Source organism: Arvicanthis niloticus, chromosome 1 (genome assembly GCF_011762505.2).
Source record: "Arvicanthis niloticus isolate mArvNil1 chromosome 1, mArvNil1.pat.X, whole genome shotgun sequence".
In the NCBI taxonomy this organism is placed as follows: domain Eukaryota; kingdom Metazoa; phylum Chordata; class Mammalia; order Rodentia; family Muridae; genus Arvicanthis; species Arvicanthis niloticus.
Window position 1 is genome coordinate 153,433,670 of NC_047658.1, and position 22,742 is coordinate 153,456,411.

The window sequence follows — 22,742 nt, forward strand, 5'->3', positions numbered from 1 at the left end:
AGCTCTCAATCTGCATCTTAAGACACTTGTCTGTTACTGCCTAATTAGTGAAATAATGTCAAATACCATACTAGACAGTGAATACAGAAGTATCTCATTTAAACCTCTCTCTAATGTTTGTACTATACCTATTTTACGAGTCAAGTAAGAGAAGCTTAAAATATGGTGGGTTTCCATCTAGATCCTTGTAGACTGTCTCACAGTTAAGTGGCTGAGGTAGGATTTAAGTCTTCCTATCTGGCTCTACAATGCTTGCCTCTCTTCCCAGTGAACATAATGGCACAAGCCTGCAATCCCAGAGCTCTGTGGCAGTACTGCCATAGAGAGGAGAAATCCTTTTAAATCCCATCTTCTTCCTCACCAGGGCTCGCAAAAACCCTGCAATGAACCCAAGGCAGTACCAAGTCCCACAGGCGATCTGCTACATGTGCAGACTTCCTTAGCTTCTGCCTTCCTGCATGGCAAGGAGGCAGTTGAAACCCAAAACTGGTGTCTGAGTCCAATGTGTTGGCACATGCCTGTAGTTCTAACAGCTGAGCAGTAGAGGGCGGAAGATTAAGAATGCAAGACCATCACTGGCTACTGTCTCAGTCGGTGTTCTATTGCTATAAAGAGACACCATGATCATGGCAGCTCTCATAAAAGAAACCCTTTAATTGAGGGCCCCCTTACAGTTTCAGAGGGTCATTCCATTATCATCATCCTGGGAAGCATGACAGCACACGGGCAGAAATGGTACTGGAGAAATTGCTGAGGGCAACGCTCTGATCCAATGTCCGAAAGAGACACTCTGGGCTTGGCATGGGCTTTTGAAACCTCACACCACATCTCCAGTCACACACTTTCGCCAATAAGGCCACACTTCCTAATTCTTTCTATTAGTGACACTCTCTGGTGACCAAGCATTCCAATCTATGAGCCTATAGGGGCCATACTCATTCAAAACATCATAGCTACCACTACATAGCAAGTTTGAGGCCAGCCTGGGCTACATGAGACTCCATCTCAATAACATCAACAACAAATAAACAAACAAACTGGGTTCTGATATGGGTATACTTATAATCCTAGCATTTGGGAGGCTAAGGCAGGAAGATTTTAAGACCAAGGTTAGGGCTGGAGAGATGGCTCAGTGGTTAAGAGCACTATGTGCTCATCCAGATGGTCCTGAGTTCAAATCTCAGCAACCACATGGTGGCTCACAACCATCTATAATGAGATCCAATGCCCTTTTCTGGTGTGTCTGAAGACAGCAACAGTGTACTCACATACATAAGGTAAATAAAATCTTTAAAAAAAATAAAGCTTATTTAAAAAAAAAAAAAAAAAAAAGGTTAGTCTGGGGCGCACAAACAAACCTTGTCTCATTTTTTTTGGTTTTTCGAGACAGGGTTTCTCTGTGTAGTCCTGGCTGTCCTGGAACTCACTCTGTAGACCAAGCTGGCCTTGAACTCAGAAATCCACCTGCCTCTGCCTCCCAAGTGCTGGGATTAAAGGCATGTGCTACCACTGCCCGGCTTGTCTCAAAATTTTAAAATTAAAAAAAAAAAGTAATAGTGAAACACCCCAGGGTTCTGGACCTATTCAACCGTGGATTACTTACTTTCCTACTAAAATGCTAGACAGCTGTGGGTGCTGTTTCCCTAGAAAAGAAGAACAAGCAGGAAGAGCTTTGCCAAAGGACGAAGCTTTCCATCAAAGGGCATTAGAAGCAAGCAGTCTACTCCCAAGCCAACTCCCCAATTCTAAAAAAGATTGCTTTTCGTGTTATGTAAATTTAAACTCAATTCTAAAAAAAAAAAAAAAAATCAATAGGGGATTTACGAAATTATCAAGAAAAAAATCATCGAAGCCTATGGCACTTTCTGTTCCCTGAGACCATAGTATACAGACACCATCCCCTGGGCCCACCCAGGGTAGAAGCAATCCCTTTAAGAGAACAGAAAACAAATCCAGTAAGAATATTGATTGACTTGAAAGTAAAGCCAGAACTGGCCTGGGTGTAATAGAAGAAAATATACCAAGCTTTCTTCCAAGTACCCGGCACTGCTTTTTACTGCTATTTTCATTATAATATCATCAGATATCTCCAAGGTCCTGAAAAACATCTAAATGCAAGATTGCTCCCCCCTTTTTTTTTTTTTATTCTAACCAAACAAGTCCATGCACCTGACAGCAAATCTAGTCATTTGAAATAAAAACAACTGGCAGATGCCCCTTGTTAGCTGTTACAACAGTACATATGTAAAATATTTTTCTTCATAGAGCCTACTATATTGCCTTCACAACACTTTCCAATTTGATATGAATCACGCATTTTTCAATTTTCAAATATCTCCATGTGGATTTACCATTAAATGGGGGGAAACGCTCCTGAACCCAGCTGAACAAAGGACTGCTTTTATTATGTTATGCTCTGCTGCATCCCTGAGAAGACACAGGCCTTCTCTCCTCTTGTATCGATCTCCTAGAAGATAATCTGATTGCCCCTGCATTTTATGCTCATATCTTACAAGCTTGAGGCTGGGATGGAGACCAGCTAAGATTTACAAAGACTTTCTTAAGAAACACACACAATGACACACACACAGAGTGGGATTATATTAAAACAATAAGTCATGCTGCAGATTTTTGAAGACTTATGCTCCTGTAGGGTCTCAGTGATTACCCTAGCTCTGGATACAAAGAAAAAAACGAAGATTGATCGTGGGGGACTTTCTCGTCTGTCTTCCTGATTCATTACTGGAGCTACCAGATGGACACTTTCTTCCCTGATGAGGCAGGTGGCCTCTGTTCAATGTTTGTGACCTGTCATTCCAGCTCTCTAATGGGTTCTCAAGGGTTTTAGAGTACACAGCAGAGTGTAACCAGGATCATGGAATAAAGGCTAGAAATGAGGAATATAACCAGTAACCACTCTAGTCTGTTACTGATAACTAACTGCACAGGGAGGGCAAACCTCAAAGTAGTGTTTTGCTGTTGTTGTTGGCTTGTTTTAGAACCTACATCTGGGGGCTGAAGACATGGCTCAGCAATTATAAACACTTGCTGTTCTTGCACAGGACACAGACTCAGTTCCCAGAACTGAAAAAAAAAAAAAAAAAGAGAGAGAGAGAGAGAAAGGAAGGAAGGAAGGAAGGAAGGAAGGAAGGAAGGAAGGAAGGAAGGAAGGAAGAGTCCAGCTCCAGCTCCTGGGAAGCTGATGCCCCTTCAGGCCTCTATAGGTACCTGCACTCACACTCTCATGTTTAAACCCTCACACTGACACATATGCACCTGATTGCAAAATAAATCTTTTCTTAAAAGACCCTACATCTGACTTTTTCCTCCTTTTTTCAGACAGGACCCCATAGCCTAAACTGGCCTGGCCCTTGCTGTCTAGCCCAGGTTAGCCTCAAACTCAAACTATTAGCCTCACCTCCCACATGTTAGAATTATAGAACTATGCCACCACATCGGGTTTGGGCCTATTTTGCCCAGGCTGGCCCTCAACTTGGGGGTTCTTGTGATTCTTCTGCTTCAAATGCCCAAGTTTTACAGGCTGAGCCACTAGCAGTACAAGTGTACCTCATACAGATTCATCTGCTGTGTAAATCAAGGACGAGATGGACGGCCCATCTCTGACTTCCAGACAAAAGGAAGTCACACACACTATAAAGAATTCCTGCCAGATGTGGTGGCGCATACCTTTAATCCCAGCATTCAGCCAACACAAGTAGGTTAGAGGCCAGCCTAGATACACAGCAAGTTCCAGGCCAGACAGAACATAGAGAGACCCTGTCTCAAAATAAATAACCAACATCCTTCAGGGCTAATCGATCTTGTAGCTCAATGAAATGAGCATCTCTGGCACCTGAAACTGTCCATGGGACACTAGCCCAAGCATAAGCACAAAAATCAAGGTTAGATTCCGAGTAAAAGCAGAATGCAGAAGGTCCAGCCTCAGAGCCGAAGATGTTCATCACCAAGCTGGATCGCCACCCCTTCCCTGCTTAGTGATAAATGTAGTGATGAATGCAAAAAGGAAAAAATAAACAATTCTATATCAAGTTCATAGTTGATGGATATAACCCCCTATTTATTAGGAAGGAACTGACTCACCAGGCATTGTGGTACAAACCTGTCATCTTAGTACTGTAGACTTGGGAAGGACTGTGAGTTTGTGCAGCATAAGGCTGCAGTGAGAGCCTTCTCCAAGAGAAGTAGGAGGACTGCCATATACTAAGTGCTTGGCACACTTTCAGGAGATCAATATGGCATTTCATTTGTCAAAGTCTATTAAATCTCTGTACGAAATTAACTCAGATTTCCCCAGTTTAGTTTTGGAGGAAAGCCAACAGTCACATTCATTTGTACACTATCACATTCAAAAAAAGATAGTCTTATTCTTTTATATCCTGGGCCGATGTCTAACCCTATCTTAGAACAGTGGCAAGCTGGCAAGGTGGCTCTGTGGTTAGCAATGCCTGCTGTACAATCCTCAGCACCCAAGTTGGTATCTCAGCACTTCTGCAACAATCCAAACCGCTAACAAGCCTCTGTAACTTCAGCTCTGAAGGACGCAGTACCCTGGCTTTTACCTGCACACAAAAGAACACATACAGAGACACGGCACAAATACTTCTGGAGTTTGTCATTTTGTTTTGTGTCTTTAAAATAGGATCTATGTAGTCCTGGCTGTTCTGGAACTTGATATGTAAGCTAGGTTCCTTTTGTCTCTGCCACCCAAGACTATAGGCATGTACCACCTGCCTGGTTATCTCTATTTTAAAATCAGGATTTTAGGGCTTAGGGAGATGAGCCAGCAAAGTCTAGCCATGTAAGCACTGGAATCTGAGCTCTACCCCCATCGCTCACATACAAACCTAGTATGTGCTTGTAATTGAGTGCTTAGCAGGCAGAGAAAGGAGGGTCTCTATCTCTGGGGTCTGCTGGCCAGCCAACTTGTCCAAATCAGTGAGTCTCAGGTGACAGGAACAGCTCCTGAGGAAAACTAGCTGAGTGACTTCTGACATACACGCCCATACCTGTTAGCTTTTTTTCTACTTTGTGTATGTGTATGGGAGTGTAACATGGCAAACAAGTGGAGATCAGGAATATTTGTAGGACTGGCTCTCTCCTTCTACCATTTGACTCCAGATTCAAACTCAAGTCGTCAGGCTAGGCTAGGTGACACTACCCACTGAGCAATCTCTCTGGCCCCCACAAATCAGGATTTCTTGTATGTGATATTACCCAATAAAGGGTTAATTCATCAGACTTTGATTATCTGTGTACACCTGAGATTTGGGGCTATATCATAAAGTTTGTGCTAACAATGTAAACTTAACTTGTAGGCAGGTTCTAGGGGTCTGAGTAATTAGCCACAGTGCACTGCGTGCCTACTTGGCTCCCAACAAGACTGAATACTAACTATGGTGACCTTGTCAGCAAAACATCCTCACACCAGTATCTAAGAATTAAACACCGTCCCTGCATGACAACTGGAATACAACAACCAGAAATTTACATCAAGTTCTCTTCAAGCCAAGAAACACCTCTGCTCCCCTTGCTGATTTTCATTTGTATCCTCTGGCTTTGAGAACTCTAGTTGTAAAAGCTTTGAGTTCTACAAGCCCTTCCAGTCACTCCCTGAACCTGAGGATGGCCTTGGAAGTCCCTGAGTAGATGGTGGCATTAGTCATCATCAGTAAGAGAGATGCTGAAGTGGCAGTGAGTTCTGTAGTTACCCACAGTCAGCAACAGCCAAAGAGCACAACACAGCACCAGTGAGTGCGAAGACACAGGGTAACACCTATTTATAGCCGTGTAATTTAATTCAGACACCCTGACTTTTAAGTGCTTTGTTTTATACAATCCAATCATGGTTCGGTGGGTATTTGCCACTAAGCTACCTGAGCTTGGACCCAGGACCCACATGGTGGAAGGCAGAACTGACTCTTATTCTCCTCCCTTAGAACTATGGCATACACACAAGAAAACAAAGAATGTCAACACACCCCGAAATTGGCTAAAATAAATTTTTATTAAATGTCAGAAGAGATTTATGTACAATTCATAAATTCTTTACAAAAACAGTCGCCAATGTAAGTCTAATTTCTTAAATTTCTGTACAGATTTGGAAATTTTGCTATGAAATAAGTCTATAAAATATTTATTTTAGAAAGCATCAGAATGCTAATTTTAGGCAAAATAATGTTTACAATTAAGTCTTTGTGAAAGCAAGGTTCTCAAAGACTCTGATTCTTTAACCAAATGACTAGAAAACAAAACCATTAAACACAGAACCAGATAATCTAAGTGACTGAGGAAACAATAGGGTTCTGTAAACTTCTGGTAATTCACCTGAAAGTTTTGCTACTGTTACAATCAGTGCCATTATCAACAGCCACACTGAGGGAATTTTGTGACACCTGTCCCAGTGGCACTGATATATGCAAATAAACCATCATAAAGAAGCACCTCATATTAAGGGATGTTAAGAAGAGCCATTTCTAACAGGAGAGTCTCTCCAGTCTCAGAGCTGAGTAACAGTGCTTTAGTAGTATCATCGGAAAATTTTTTTAAGTCCAGAATAGGACAGGAACATATAAGTGGCCAGTAGTTTTGGTGCTAAGCGCACCCCGAGGTTTAACAGACTGGCTTTGAATTCAAAGCAAAACTGTTCTGAAGGATTCCCACCCAACCCATGCAGTTAGAAGGCAGAATCCCAGTTTTGGGAAAACAACCAACGTAACACAAAGATGGGAAGCAACCAGCAACTTCCTCATATTTGGAATCACAAGGAATTTGGAAATTCAGTGTTTTCAGTTTTTCCCCTGAGTTATGAATGTTTTTTACATAGTCTTTAGTGTAGCAAATACATTCTATTGTTTCAAGTTGTACACATAATGCTAGGGTTCTGGTGCTGAAACAGAAGCTAGCTCTTAACAGCATAAAGTGGTGGTGGTTACATGCTTTGTGACAATCTTTGGTGTGATGCAGATCCGCCGAAGCCTCCTTACTGTGTTTCTCGTATACCCTTGTATCTTCAAGTTATTTTCAAAGGAGAAACCACAAGACCATAATGAAGAACAAGCAGACCATCCTGAAAAGGGAGAAAAGAGATTATTTTATAGTTCTTTGAAAATTAGTTATGTATTATGTATGATCAAACCAAAATTGGCTTATTTTTCATAATCTAACAGTAATGAGAAATTCTTTAATGAAAAAAAAATAGAGTATAAGATATATATATACCTTCTTTTTATTGACATCACCAAAAACTCCTTATCAATGTATTTTTTCCCTTTTTTTTCCACTTTCTTTTTATCCTGAACCCAACCCACAAACGCCCAATCCCCTGCTTTTCTTTCTTTTCTTTTCTTTTCTTTTTTTTTTTTTTTTTTGGTTTTTCGAGACAGGGTTTCTCTGTGTAGCCCTGGCTGTCCTGGAACTCACTCTGTAGACCAGGCTGGCCTCAAACTCAGAAATCCGCCTGCCTCTGCCTCCCAAGTGCTGGGATTAAAGGCGTGCGCCACCACCGCCCAGCTTCTTTCTTTTATTAAGACAGAATCTTACTATATGGCTCAGGCTGGCCTTATACTCACACAACTGCTGAGATTACAGGCATGCAGCATGAGGCCTCCCATCTCCTTTTCTCTTAAGACTTAGAAGAGAAGGTGTAATCGCTCCCCTGGAGCTGGAGGTGCAGGAAGTTCTGAGCTGCCTAACATGGATGCTATGAACCAAACTCTGTACAAGGGCAGTACATGCTCCTCACCGCTGAGCCATCTCTCCAGATTCTTAGTTCCTTTTTGAGATGGTGAAAAATGTCTGAGCTGAAATATTTCTTTTGTCCCAGCCTCCTGAACAGCTCAATCACAGGTGACTCACCCCGAACAGGTCAATGTGTTGACTTTCATATAATCATAGGTAACTAGAGGCATGCATTTATAACCAAAAGCAACTGAGAAAAGAATTTTCTTTGTCCACAGACTATTTAACAAACTGACTGAATACTAAGTCTATCTTAAAAAGACTCAATTTCCATCAAATCTGTTCAAGAAATAAAATGTTGGGATGGGAGTGGTGGTGCACGACTTTGACCCTAGCACTTGGGAACTGGCTGAAGCAGACAGGCAGATCTCTATGAGTTTGAGGCCAGCCTGGTCTACACAGTTTTCTAGGACACTCAGAGCTACATAGTAAGATTCAACAGAGGATGGGCACACAACTTTCATTCTAGCACTTGGGAGGCAGAAGCATACGGGTTTCTGTGAGTTCAAGGCCAGTCTGATCAACAGAGCAAGTCCAGGACAGCCAGGCTACACAGAAAAACCTTGTCTTGAAGAAGACAGAGAGGGGGCAAGGGAAGGTAGGGAGATAGGGAGGGAGAAAGAGAACGTTTATTTCACATATGCAGCTTACTATTGTAATAAAACCTTGTAACACCTATTTGATGAAAATGCATTTTATATATTTTGCTTCTTCCTTGCAGACTGTCATCTAACTAACCTTACACAACCCCACAAATGAATTAATTCATCGCAAGAGAACCAGTCAGGAATTTTGAAAGTGTATTAACTTTGAGTTGTGGGTTTGCACTTTTTTTTTTTTTTTTCAGACAGTGTCTCAAATAGCTCAGCAGGTCTCAGACTAGCTATATAGTCAAGGATGGCCTTAAACTCCAGATCCTCCTGCTTCTGCCTCCGGTGTGATGGTGTGTGTGAGCCACCACGGCCAGCAAAAACAGCTGTTATAAAGCAAGATCAGCTGTTTCCACTCTTGAATAATAAATCCAAAGGTTTTTGCTTGCTTATGAATCTTTATTTTTGTTTGACACAGTCTCTTCAACCTCAACCCTAGGTCCTCTACAAAAGCAGGCAGACTCCTAATCCCTGGGCCATCTCTTCAGCTCTCCTGACACAGAACTTTTATAATTCGGTCTATGTGTTCTGAAGAAGCCTGATAAGTACCTACCTGCATTGCTGCATCACCTATTGCACGTCGGATTTCCCGTAGAGTTTGGTACCGCTCCAATAAGTGATCCCCACAGATGATATCTACCTACGGAAAACAATCTGTTATCAGATCACTTTCCTGCTTGAAAACGCACAAAGCGGAAAATTAGCATGATTACTTCAAGATTATATTCTATAGGAGACTTCTTAAAACCTCGATCACTTTCTAACCTATTTCACGGGGCGTGGCACTCACTCACTGCTGAGGCTTGATGGCCAGTAAGCTCAGAGAATCCATCTATCTGTGGCCCCTAGGCCTGGCTTTTGCTGAGGATCTGAATCAAGTTCTACCTGTCTGTCAAACTCTTCTAATAAAACATTATCAAGCAAAGTTTCTGAGATAGGCGTGGTAGCATATGGCATTGGTCCCCACTCAGAGGACTTAGGCAAGAAGAGGATCAAGAGTTGGAAGCTAGGTTGGCAATGTTCCAAGATTCTCTTAAAATAAAACTGTGGGGGACTAGAAGATGACTCAGTGATTAAGAGCACTTGCCACTCTTCTAGTACCTGAATTTTTTAATTGCTTGGTTTTGGTTTTTCAAGACAGGCTGTCCTGGAACTCTGGAGACTAGGCAAACCTCAAACTGCCTGTCTCTGCCTCCTGAGTGCTAGGATAAAATGGCTATGTCATAGCCAGTCAGAGTACCTGGGTTTAACTCCAGCACTCATACAGTGGCTTACAACCAACCATCCTTAACTCCAGTTTCAAGGGAGCCAATGCCCTCTACTACACAGACCTACATAGACAATATAAGCAGAATGCATATGTATGGTACACATGTGGATGAAATATTAATATATATAAATTTTTAAATAAATAAAAATAAAACTTTGAAAAAGTCTAGGAGACAAACATTATGTCATATACCTATAAACCCAGCAGCATATAAGAAGCTGAGGCTCCAGGCAGTGGTGGCGCACGCCTTTAATCCCAGCACTTGGGAGGCAGAGGCAGGTGGATTTCTGAGTTCGAGGCCAGCCTGGTCTACAGAGTGAGTTCCAGGACAGCCAGGACTACACAGAGAAACCCTGTCTCGAAACGAAACAAAACAAAACAGCTGAGGCAGAAATACAGCCACAAACTCAAGGCCAGTCTAAGATACATATTGAGACCCTAACTAACAAACAAGCCAGCCAGCCTTAGCGTCATAGGCCTTTAATCTCAGCACCTGGGGAGGAGGTAGAAGCAGGTGGACTTCTCTGTGTCATGTGCTAGCCATGCATACACAGGAAGTCCTGTCTCAAAACAAACAAAAAACAGAAAAACAATGGGCTGGAGACACAGCTCAGCAATTAAAGGCAGTAGCTGCTCTTTCAAAGGGCCCAGGTTCAATCCCAGCATCCACATGGTAGCTCACACCCATTTATCTTGATTTTTAGTAACATACAAGGTTTGATGTTTTCTAATTTACAAATAAGAAAATACTATAGAAGTAGAAGACATGTTTTTCAATCCTTAAAAAGCTAATAGGGTCTGGATTAATTATTTCAATTTTCTTTTTTTTTTTTTCTTTCTTTTTTTTTTTTTTTGGTTTTTCGAGACAGGGTTTCTCCGTGTAGTCCTGGCTGTCCTGGAACTCACTCTGTAGACCAGGCTGGCCTCGAACTCAGAAATCCACCTGCCTCTGCCTCCCAAGTGCTGGGATTAAAGGTGTGCGCCACCACCGCCCGGTGTATTTCAATTTTCTAAGTATTCAAGTTTCCATGTTACACTTGCACGGATGTCTTTCAGTAATCTCTAGATCCACTACCAACTGCAAAGATCTAGAATCTAGGCCTAGAAACCTGCTAGTATTTCCCACAGCTCTAGTTTCCCCTGGAATCAAGACATGGTCATCAATGCAATAGGAAATGTGACTGATGGCTAATCTTGGCTATCAACTGAATACATCTAGAATCAACTAAAACCAGGTAGTTTATTTTCTTAATTGGATCATGTGAGGTCAGAAGCTCCAGCCTAAACAGGGTCACAGATTCTGATGGTAGCCTATCTCACTGGCAAGTTCACCTACCCTGCGGCTGAGGTACTACTGCACTGGTCTTAGTTGTCTTACCCTCGAGGGCTAAACATATACCAGATTCTTGACCTTTGCAACAGGAGACAGCCATTGTTAAGACTAATTGGACCACAGCCTGTAAAGCCTTCTAATAAATCTTTCTTTTATAGATTATATGCATATCTAATATGTACATTGTATATGTATTCATTACATCAGTTTTGTTCCTTAGAGGAACTAAGACAAAGAGGAACTCAGATGTGACTGGAGTTGGAGGTGTGAATCACAATGTATCAACATTCCATTAACAGTCATAGTATCTACAACATCATAAAAAAGCCACTCCACACTCCAGAGACCATTCTGAGATGGTCGTGCAACCTCACCTTTCCTTCTACACACTTGTACTGTACCTGACAAGCTGGATCAAGACCCATTTTTCTTCTAAGAAATTTTTCTACATGTCCAATAGTTGCTTCTCCTGAAACACGTACAAACTTCTTTTCTAATGGCTACAAAAATAAAGACTTTTCAGATTATGTAAATATAAACATACATAAAATGTACAAGTTTTAAAGCAAATTTTAAAACAAAGATGATTTTATGAATGAGTCAATTTGTAGTCCAAAGAAAAAGTAAAATTCTGAAGATCTTTTTTTAAGATTTATTTATTTATTTATTTATTTATTTATTTATTTATTGTATTCACCATTGCTCTCTTTAGACACACCAGAAAAGCGCATAGGACCTCATTACAGATGGTTGTGAGCCACCATGTGGTTACTGGGAATTGAACTCAGGACCTCTGCAAGAGCAGTTAATGCTCTTAACCACTGAGCCATCTCTCCAGCCCAATTCTGAAAATCTTATAGATAAATACCAACAATTTTTTAAATAGAAAGGCTTGTTAGTTAATGTTAAAGCTCATGTAAAACAAAACGTTTGGTACAACTGTACATGCTTGAAATCCTAACCCTTGAAAGGTGGAGGCAGGAGGATTGTAAGATCAAGATCAGCCTGAGCTGATGGCTGGCATCCAAATACTTGGAAGAAGCAACACAAGAGGATCTCTTGAGTGCTACCCCAACAGCAAGGTAGTACATGTCTGGAGTTCCAATTACTTGAGAAACTGAGGCAGGGGGTTTACTTAAGTCTAGGAGCTGAAACAGTCTGGACACATAGTGAGAAACATTTTTTTCTTTTTTTAAAAGCAAGGCATGGTGGCTCACACCTGTGATCCCAGTACTCTAGGGGTTGAAAATTGTTATGAGCTAAGGACAGCTTAAGCCTTGGGCCTATTTCCAAAAAGAAAAAAAGAGGAGAGCGATCGAGAAGGGGAAGGAAAAAGAGAAGAGGAGAGGAAAGGGGAGGGGAGGGGAGAGGAAGGGAAGGAAAAGAGAGGAGGGGAAGGGAGAGGGAGAGAGAGAGAGAGAGAAAAGTTTTTCTTTTTAAATTTAAAAATGAGAAGAATCTAGTCCCCGGTGGCTTAAGCTACAGTTGTGAACACCATGTGGATGTTGGGAACCAAACTTAACTCTTTGGCAAGAGCACTATGGGCTCTTGACTGCTGAGCCATCTCTCTTGTCCCTTGCTGCCATCTTTTATAATATCCTGTTCCAGAATCCCCAAAAGCATCTGACGGTCTCTAATAAAAGGACAGTCACCTTAGATTTCTAGATACAACAGAGCCTCAGACAGATCACCTCACTGTGAGAACATCTTCAGCCAGAAAGAATCATCTCAAGAGAACTGAACTGTCTCCTCAAGCAATTACAACTTCTCTGAACCACCTTGAAGAGCCAGAAGATAATGATCTACCAGCTCACAATTTGACCAAAACTTCATTGTATGTACTTGCTGCCTCCTGCCCCAGCTGTTCTTCTATTTAAATCAAAAGCTGCAAGGCATGGTGACGCAAACATATAATCCTGGCACTCAGAGACCAAGGCAGGCAGACTGCCATGGATTCAAGGCCAGATGAGGATATGTGAATTCCTGGTTAGCCTGTGCTACAGAATCAGAACCTGTTTCAAAAAGACAAACAACCACCACCACCACAAAAAAACTATGCCAATGACCTGAAGACAGACTTGAGTTATGGAATCTCTTTATCTGTTCCTCTTCCTAATGTGGTAATACTGAGTAAACCTCTTTTTTGTTTGTTTGTTTGTTTTTCGAGACAGAGTTTCTCTGTGTAGCCCTGGCTGTCCTGGAACTCACTCTGTAGATCAGGCTAGCCTCGAACTCAGAAATCCGCCTGCCTCTGCCTCCCAAGTGCTGAGATTTAAACCTCTTTTTAATATTTTTCATCAATATTTTTTTTCAGAGTCTTATGTCTCTTATCTTAAACTTGATATGTAGCTCACGAGTGCTGGGCTCATAGAATATGCACCACACTCCATTTATGAACCTAGAGCCTCATGCATGCCAGGCAAGTAAATATTGTTTCAACTACTCATCTCTTTAAATGTCACAATGGGATGGGTAGCTGAGCCTTGTGTTGGGACTTCTACAGCCATGGGTTTTCCCTTAGAACTCTAGAAATAAGATACAACAAACAAAATAACCCCGACCTTTCCTTAATAAGAGTAAGTCTATATTACAGAGATACATCACAGAGATCTTACTTTTGTGGGTGTCTCTAGCTTACTATTTCTCAACAACTGACAAAGTATAATACAAAGTAGCTCTTACATCAAATCTCAGTGAATGCTTGAAGTGACAAGTTAAGGCAGGTTAACTTCAGCCAAAAATGTTAAATACACAAGTTTAAATTCATGTTAAACTCTAAGCACCAACTACACAAAAGACACTTTGGATTGGTTTTTTTTTAGCTGGGTCTTACTACAACACAATAGCCCAAGCTGGCCTCCTCTTGCTTCAGCCTCCAGAGTGGTAAGAATACAAAGTTATACCACATCTGACCCTTAGAATTTTTTTAAATTACCACATTAAAATCAGGCCTATGGTACATGCTTGTAGTCCTAGCACTTAGAAGGTAGAGGCAAGAGGATCAGGAATTCAAAGTCATCCATGGCTATAAAAGTTCAAGGCCAGCAGGGACCTTTCTCCAAAAACTAAAATATAAAAAAAATAAATTACCAACCAACACAGATTTGGCTTTGTAAATTATGTTCCTTACTTTACATGTTTGAGTAACAAGTCCCTACTTAATGTTTCTTACCTGAGAAACCAATATAGTATTACTGTTGAATTTCAATAACTTACTTGTCAAACATTTATATTTTAATTGAAGATAATTTCTACTTGGTTGCTAATCTGATTCGGAATTTATATCTACAACATCCTCTTATAAAGAAAACAAAAAATGAAATACCTTAAAATGTCCTGTATCTTCATTAGCACTGAAAATAAAGAAAAAGTTAATCAAAACTTAATACTTTAAATTACATGCTTAATCATAAAACAAAAATAATTTCTTATGAAGCAATTCATTTAACTCAGAAAAAAATGTGTTTGTTTGGTTTGTGTGTATATGTTTTGAAGACAGGTTTTCTGTACGTCCTGGAATTCACTCTGTAGACCAGGCTGATCTCAAACTCAGATTCATTTGCTTTGCGTCCCAAGTGGTGTAATTAAAGGCGTGTGCCTGCCACCTTGACCAGCTACAAACTTTTCCACATCTATTTATTTACAATGATGGCCACACTGCTGCTCCTGTGGCTGTCAGAGGACAACATGCAGAAGTCAGTTCTCTCCTTCCATCCTAAGTTCCTGGGATCTAATTCGGTAGACAAGCTGGGCAGCATTCCTGCCAAGCTCTCCATTGCCCATTCCTCTCCCTGCCAAGCTGCCCACTGCCCATTCCTCTCCCTACCGAGCTGTCCACTGCCGAATTTTAAAATTCGGTTTGAGACAGGAGCTCATGTGTCTCAGGCTTGCTTGAAACTCATTAAGTAGTTGGGGCTGATTTCGAATCCTGACTCTCCTGCCTTCACCTCTTGAATGCTGGGTTTTTTAAGGCTGTGCTACCACAACAGCCTTTTTTTTTTCTTTTTTCTTTTGAAGGGTGAAGTGAGACTGAGTCTCTGGATTAGTCTGGCTGTCCTGGAACTTCACATTTAAACTAGACTAGCCTCAAACTCACAGGGCTCTGCTTGCCTCTGCCTCCCCTACACCTGGCCCTTTTTTTTTTTTTTTTTTTTTGATGAGATATCAATACATATATTTAATCCTGATGATATCAGGAAAATAACAAGTATTGAGGTGCTGAGGAAGAAGAAATCTTGGATTCTGTTTATTGCAGTCTGAATTAGTTCCTACGCCTGGACTTTTTTTTAATTTTTAAAACATGGTTACTTAAATCTTTGGGAAGAAATATAACTGTCACTTCTGCCACCTAGTGGGAAAACAAGGCAGTTTAATCCAGTATTTTAAACTCTCCATACTTCAGCTCCTAAACAGGGAGGGGAGCAGATTTATTTTATGAGACAGGGTCTCCTATGTAGCCCTAGCTGGCTTGGAACTAAAAGCAAGTGCCACCATGCCCAGTCTAATTTTAAACTACAAAAAAAGAAGAGAAAAAAAGACCTGCCCCTGGCTGCCTTGCACCTAATCAAGAACTCCTGAGCCTCCCTTCAGTAACCAATGAGAAGCTGCAAAAGGATGAATGTAACTACTCTCTGACTACTCTCTGAGGAGCAGCTACTAAACCCAAGGGAGGAGAGCAAGCCATCATATAGTCAAGGCTTGCGCTACATTAATAGCGGTTCTGTGTTGTAGTAATTATTTAAAAACAGCCACCGGTCAAGCTGCCTGCCTAGGCTGTAGTGTCTCTGTCTAGATTAGGCACCATGTTCTGAGGCCATGAGGTCACATGTGTGTTACAGCTAGAAACTGTCAGCCAAAGACACCAGCCCTGCCACCCACAAGATGCCAGCATGGGAGACGGCTTTGGCAGTCTTTCACACTGTCTCCGTAAGGATGGGCAGTGCCCAGACCATCCCACCAACCACATGGGTTTGGTATAGATGAGACTCTAATGTTTAGATTATCCAAAGGCTTTGTTTCTTGGTTGGATTTGTTCTATCATGAATGGTTTTGGTCAGGTTTTCCTTTTAGGGGATGAGAGAGCAAAAGCAGGCAGGGCCGTCCTTGCTCTACAGCAGAGGCCAGCCTTGAATGCAGAGATCCTCCATGTTGGGATTCTGTGTGAGATAAGGATACCAGTGGTTACTATGTATATTAAACATTTTGTTTTGTTTTGTTTTTCGAGACAGCGTTTCTCTGTGTAGCCCTGGCTGTCCTGGAACTCACTCTGTAGACAAGGCTGGCCTTGAACTCAGAAATCTGCCTGCCTCTGCCTCCCAAGTGCTGGGATTAAAGGCGTGCGCCACCACTGCCCGGCTAAACATTTTTTCAATCTTAAATATTCTATAATTTACTATTTTCATAACTTTTGGACTTAGTTTTTATTTTCGAGGCCTGGTGGCACAAGCTTGCACATTTGGGAAGTCCTCAGGCATGGGGATCTAGAATTTAAGGTGAGCTAACTACAAAGAAATTCCAAGTCTGGCTATGGTGGCATATAACTTTAATCTCAGGTAGGCTAGCCTGGTCTACAGAGTGAGTTCCAGGACAGCCTGGGCTACACACGCACAAAAAAATCCTGTCTTGAAAAAAACAAAAGTTTCAGGCAATTATGGGCTAAAGAAACTGTTTCAAGAAGAAAAGTCACGACTTTAAAGCTAAAAGACAATTTTCTTTCTTTAAAGAAAAAGAATTAAATAGCTCAGCAGTTAAAAGTACTTGTTGCTCTTGCAGAGGATGCAGGTTTCCAGCACCCATAGAGCAGCTCACAGATGTCCGTAACTAGTTACAAGGGATCCAACACCCTTCTCTGATCTCCTTGGCATCAGGCATTTACATGGTACAAACATACATGCAGGTAAAACATTCATATACAAAAAAACTAAAAGTAAAATGTATTTACTTATTAATGTGTGTGTCCTGGATATATGCACCCCGCAGGCATCTGAGAAGGCTTGAAGATGATGCCAGACCCTCTGAAATGAGTTGTGAGCCATATGACACGACTGGGAACTAAACAACCATGTCCTCTGCAAGAACAGCAAGTGTTCCTAACCACTGGGCAGTCTCTCCAGCTCCAAAAGGTAATGAGGTTCAGCATGGTGGTTTACAAAGTGCATGCCAAACCAGGCTAGCCTAGGCTACAATGTAAAACCTTGCTTCAAAATGCCAAAATTAAGCAAATGATAAATTTTTTAGGTCACTCACCCAATGAACTCAAGTAATAAAGACATATCAAGTTCAGGCGGAATACGAAACACTGACTCGAGGACTTTCTTAGTTCTTCCTTTGCTTGAAGGGACTGGCTGTGGAACAGCTATTTGAGATGGAAACAAAGAAGCTGATGCAGGATTAAAATTTTCACAAATTAAGATCTTTAAGGAATGAATCACACAAGTATTACAACTACTGACTAAATTATCAAGCCCTGATCAAGTCTTTTTTCTTAAAAATATAAGCTAATCTGTCAAAAATCAATGATTTTCAAGTGGTAAAGGTGCTTGTTGCCAAGCCTCTGAGTCTCTCCCCTAGGACGCACATGGTGAGGTGAGGGAGTTGTGCCAAGTGGCTATCTGTGTAAAAAAAAGTACAAACACATATGTACATGAATAGTCTCTCTGTAAATAAATACAAAATAATTAGTTACAGGTTAAGGGACCACTCCATGATAGAAGGCATTTACCAGGGCCACAGAGAGTGCATTAAAACAGTACAGCACTTACAGATAACACTTTACAGATACCAAGTACAATTACTGAAGTTAGCACATTACACACACTCTAATTTAATCCTCATGAATGTCCTACAGCTACACTTACAAAAAAAAAAAAAAAAAAAAAAACTGATAAAGAAACTGAGCCTTAGTAAGCAATTTGCCTAAGGTCACAAAGTAACAGAAAAACCACGATTTAAACCCAAATCTACCAGAGTTCCATGTTGCTATTAAACATAAAAGTTACTTTGTGCCCAGCATTAGTAAAATTACTGGTATTAACAGGGCAGGTAGATCTTAGTGAGTTTGAGGCCAGCCTGGTCTACAGAGCAAGTTCCAGGACAGCCCAGGCTACACAGAGATGCCTTGTCTCAAAGAGATGTGTTTGTTTAATAATGTCAATATTCACCTTTATTTTATAGATGTTTGTTAAAGTCACCTAACCCAATAAAGTAGCAGTGTTAGGAACAAATTCACAAACTCTAGCAACCCAATCTGTTGTCTGGAGAGAGAGAGAGAGAGAGAGAGAGAGAGAGAGAGAGAGAGAGAGAGAGAGAGAGAGAGAGAGAGAGAGAGAGAGAGAGAACACACACGCACGCGCACGCACACGCACGCACACACACGCGCACGCACACGCGCGCACACACACGCACGCACACACGCGCACACACACGCACGCACGCACGCACGCGCACACACACGCGCACACACACACACACACACACACACACGCACACGCGCACACACACACGCGCACACACACACTTAAATAAAGTGTCTCATTATGTTGCCCAGGCTGGCCTTGAACTCACAGCAATCCTTCTAACTCAGTTTCCTGAGTGCTGAGATTACAGGCTTGAACTACTATACCCAATCAGTCCTCTTAATTCTTACAAATTATTACTTAGGTTATACTGAAGCATTACCTTCAAAATCTTTCTCTTCCGATAATATAACTAGGTATTCCCCAAAAGCACCTGTGATAGTTGTTTTCATTTTTATTCCACTTGAGATAACTGAGAATCCCCAGGGAAGAGTCTTAAGGAGGGATTGTGAGCTGGCCAGTAAGGAATTTTTTTTTTTATTATGTTAATCTGCCTGGGAAGACCTACCCTAAAAGTGGGCAGTGGCATTTCCTGGGTTTGAGTCTTAGACTGTATGGGAAGAGACAGTGACTTGGGCAGTAGGAAGGCAGGCAGTAAGCAATTTCTCTGGTGCACTGATACTAACAGCTCTAGGTTCTCACTGCCCTGATTTCCTGCAATGTGATGTAACCTGAGCTGTGAGCTAACTAAACCTCTTCTCCCCCAGGTGGCCTCTACCAGGTCTACTGTATCACCTGACAGACCAGGAATGAGGACAGCACCTCAACAACAGTTTTGTTCTTTAATCTGTGAATGCGGTACAGAACACATCCAAACTTACCAGGCTTAGGGACTTCTAGACCTCTTTCTTTATAGAAGTCATGCATTTGCTTTTTTTCTCCTAAAAAAATGATAAAACACAGACTAAATTACACTTATAATGTAACTAACAGAGTCGAAGACTTTGAGATTCACAACTATGAAATAAAAGAAACTTACTTTCCTCTAGATTGATCACTAATTTGTATACTATGTCTTGTAACTGCCGGTCCAATCTAATAAAAGAAGGATGGAGAATATCTCAGAATTCAAAAAAATGAATTTAGGTACAAAATGAATTCACTACTTTCCCTCAGGAGCAGACATCTTTTTTCTTTTCTTGTTGGGTTTGTTTGTTTGTTGGCTTTTCAAGACAGGGTTTCTCTGTCCTGAAACTCCCTCTGTAGACCAGGCTGGCCTCAAATTCACAGAGATCTATCTACCTGCCTCTGCCTCTCAAGTGCTGGAATTAAAGGTGTGAAAGCTGGGCTGGAGAGATGGCTCAGTGGTTAAGAGCGCTGACTGCTCTGCTCTTCCAGAGGTTCTGAGTCCCAGCAACCACGTGGTGGCTCACAACCATCTTTAGTAGGATCCAATGACTTCTGGTGTGTCTGAAGACAGTGATAGTGTACTAACATACATAAAATAAATAAAACTTAAAAAAAAAAAAAAAAAAAAAAAGGCATGAAAGCTACCATCAACGTGTTTAGAAGCCAGACATCTTGATTCAACAGAGCAAATCATTACTCACTGTGCCTAAAATATACTTCATCTCAGAAAACCAAGGAATTATATGTAATTTTAAGTTCACTGGGTGGTAGTGGAGCATGCCTTTAATCCCAGCACTCGTAAGGCTGAGGCAGGTGGATCTGAGGCCAGCCTGGTCTACAAAGAAAGTTCTAGGACAGCCAGGGCTATGCAGAAAAACCCTGTCTCAGAAACAACAGAAGTATTCAATAGACTCTTGAGCAGTTCACTAATTGTTACCTGGTCTTGTACACTTGGTAAGAACGTGAGCTTGAAGACAGAGGCCACGTTTTAACTGTCATGTACCATCTCAGCTGGAGAGATGGAGGAGCACTGTGCTCTTCCAAAAGACCTAGGTTCTATTCCCATCACCCACATATCAGCTTACAACCATCTGTAACTCCAGTTCCAGGGGATCCAATGCTCTCCTGACCTCCAAAAGCCCCAAGTACACATGGAGTACACATGCACACATAAAAATTAAAAAAAAAAAAAAAATCCACAAAAAACCTACTGCAGCTGGGCACTGTGCTATACTCCTTTAACCACAGACTTGGGAAGCAAAGGCATGTGGATCCGAGTTTAAAGCCAGCCTGGTCTACAGACTTGAGTTTTGCTTCTAAGCAGATCTCACCACGCCTTGAAGTACGTGCTCTACACACTTCCAATACAGTTCCCTTTCTTCTCACTTTGACAGCATTCAAAGGATTTACTCCTGACTATACAATGTCAAAATCTCAGGAAAGCACCCTCGATGATCACTTTAAATGCACACATCCTTACCTTATATTATAAAGAGGCTGAGTCTGGTGGACCACTAGGTTGCATTTCGGGCATCTGTTGCTATAGTAAAAATGTCTCACGATGCAGCTTTTACAAACTAGTGGAAGGGAAAGCATTTAGTTCAGGATTGTTTAAAAAAGGCATTTTTAATTTTTTAAAATATTATTCAGAAATGTGAACTATATGCTTACAGGTATGAAGACATTCTGTAATGGTAGTTGCATCTATCAAGTAACCTTTGCAAATGGAACACAAGATGTACGGGGTCAGCTCAACAAGATTAATCAGGCGCTGTAAATGCAATGGTAACAGTTTTAGAATACAAGCCTTTTCCTTCTCAAACTCATAAACCAGCTGGATGAGGTAGTCTAATGCCTACATTCCCACTTAACTCACCTGAGACATCTGAGACCAGGAGTTCAAACCCAGGCCCTTCAAGGCCTCATTTCAAAACAATTTAAGTCATAATCTCAAGATTTCATTATAAGCAATGTCACTTAATTGCACTTCCAACCCTTCAAAATACCCAATATAAAGAAAGCACTGTTCCTAAGCGGTGCCAAATCCTACTATATGCCAAATTCTCTGGCATATAGTAAACTGACAGCGAAGTTTGTTGTTCCTAAACCTGCCTGCGCCCCACCTCCACGCCCATTACCAAGGATAACCTGAACTTGTAGCCTCCGCCTCACAAATGTTGGTAGTAACGGTATTACTAGTGTCTAACAGACAGTGTAGACAGTGCTGAGACTCGAACGCAGAGCGTCCGGCAGGCCAAGGATACACTGTATCTACTGGACTACACCCCATGCCCCGGATGCTCTTCTTCACACATTAGGTTTTTTTTTTTTTTAATGGGAAAAACAAAAAACAAACCCCCCTCAACACCCTGCAGAAAAAGAGTACGCCCCAGTCTGACTTGGAAAGTCGGAGACCGGGAGAGGGGGAGGTAGCCTTAGATATTTAACTCCCTCCACGTCACGCAAAGACTTCTTTACAGAATGCAAGAAGCGGGATCCAGAGTGCCCTAAGTGATCTGCAAGAACAACTCCACAAAATAAATGGAGCTGGAGACAGGCCACGCCTAGGTGGGCGGGGATGGAGGTCTACTCAAGTGCCGCGAGCTCCAGCGACAACCGCAACCGCAGGTCTGCGCCCCGCTCGGTCCCTGAGGCCGCTCGGGCGCAGCCAGATCGGGCAGGGTCGTCGGTACCTCCTCCTCGTCCTCCGAGTCTGCCCGTCCCGACTCCAGACGCAGAGAGAAGTGGCTCATCTCTTCCTCCTCCTCTTCTTCCTCCTCCATCTCCTCATCCTCTTCCAACTCTTCATCGTAGTCCTCGAAGCGGCCTCTCAAGCGGCCCAGGCTGCGCTCGGGCTCCAACGCCGGGGGCCGAGAGCGAGAGCAGCCGGGAGCGCCCGCCTGGGCCAGGGACGCCGGGCCCTCCTCACCGGCCGCGGGCGCCGGGATGAGGGCGGGCGGAGAGATGGGAGGCGGAGGCGGCATGGCTGAGGCAAGTTTGGCCTCAGAGGCGCGCTTGTTTTCCGTGGCGTCCGTCTCAGCCTCCTCCATGGCGGGGATCAGAAACCAGGCAAGCTGAGCGCGAGGCGAGGCGAGTTGGACGGCTAGCGCGCGAGTTGAGCACGAGCCCCTTTTGTACCAGTGCGCAGGCGCAGGCGCAGGCGCCCCGAAGGGGCCGATGGGAAATGTGGTTCACCTAGAATCGGCCTAGGTGAGGCGGAGCTGCTCAGGTGGGGGCGGGGCGTGCGGGCCACGCCTTAAAGGAGGATTACCCAGTTTCTCTTGTAGAAGCTTGCAGTGCACTTTTCAGAACGTCTAAAATGCTACAGTTTCAGTATTTTACTTGCACTAGTTTATTCATATAGCATTGAACTGTAGATGCCATGTGATGTTGAATTAGGAATGATGATTTTATTTTGAAGACTAATTATGGTTTTATTTCCGTGGCTAAATGGCATCTATCTATTTAGTGAGACCTTGTCTCACCAAACAAACAAACAAAAACCCTAAGCTGGCTCAACAGGTAAA

At 42.2% G+C, this 22,742-nt stretch overlaps 1 protein-coding gene across 4 annotated transcripts; it reads right to left on the reverse strand.

The window, feature by feature from the left end:
- Positions 1-6,006: 6,006 nt before the first annotated feature.
- Pcgf6 (polycomb group ring finger 6) lies at positions 6,007-22,386 on the reverse strand. Of its 4 annotated transcripts, none has more exons than XM_034489256.2 (10): positions 21,909-22,386; positions 20,887-20,986; positions 20,696-20,792; positions 19,346-19,401; positions 19,188-19,247; positions 17,258-17,366; positions 14,337-14,364; positions 11,413-11,511; positions 8,962-9,048; positions 6,007-7,087 (listed from the first exon to the last, which is right to left on the reverse strand). In XM_034489256.2, the coding sequence occupies exons 1-10, from the start codon at positions 22,263-22,265 to the stop codon at positions 7,031-7,033; spliced, it is 1,050 nt and encodes a 349-aa protein (XP_034345147.1). In that variant the 5' UTR covers positions 22,266-22,386; the 3' UTR covers positions 6,007-7,030. The 4 variants fall into 4 exon arrangements, with proteins under 4 accessions (XP_034345147.1, XP_076779946.1, XP_076779954.1 ...); XM_076923831.1 differs by having other exon boundaries at positions 8,962-9,044; positions 21,909-22,368; XM_076923839.1 differs by lacking the exon at positions 11,413-11,511 and having other exon boundaries at positions 21,909-22,366.
- Positions 22,387-22,742: the final 356 nt, after the last annotated feature.

What these genes read in the sequence shown, in the direction of transcription:
- Pcgf6 (XM_034489256.2), bottom strand. Translation starts at nt 22,265, where the DNA reads ATGGAGGAGGCTGAGACGGACGCCACGGAAAACAAGCGCGCCTCTGAG. An exon ending in TTATTACTTGAGTTCATTGG is followed by an intron (nt 14,365 to 17,257) that starts GTGAGTGACCTA and finishes CTTTATTTTCAG; the next exon opens with TGCTAATGAAGATACAGGAC. An exon ending in TAGGTGATGCAGCAATGCAG is followed by an intron (nt 7,088 to 8,961) that starts GTAGGTACTTAT and finishes CTCCCTTTTCAG; the next exon opens with GATGGTCTGCTTGTTCTTCA.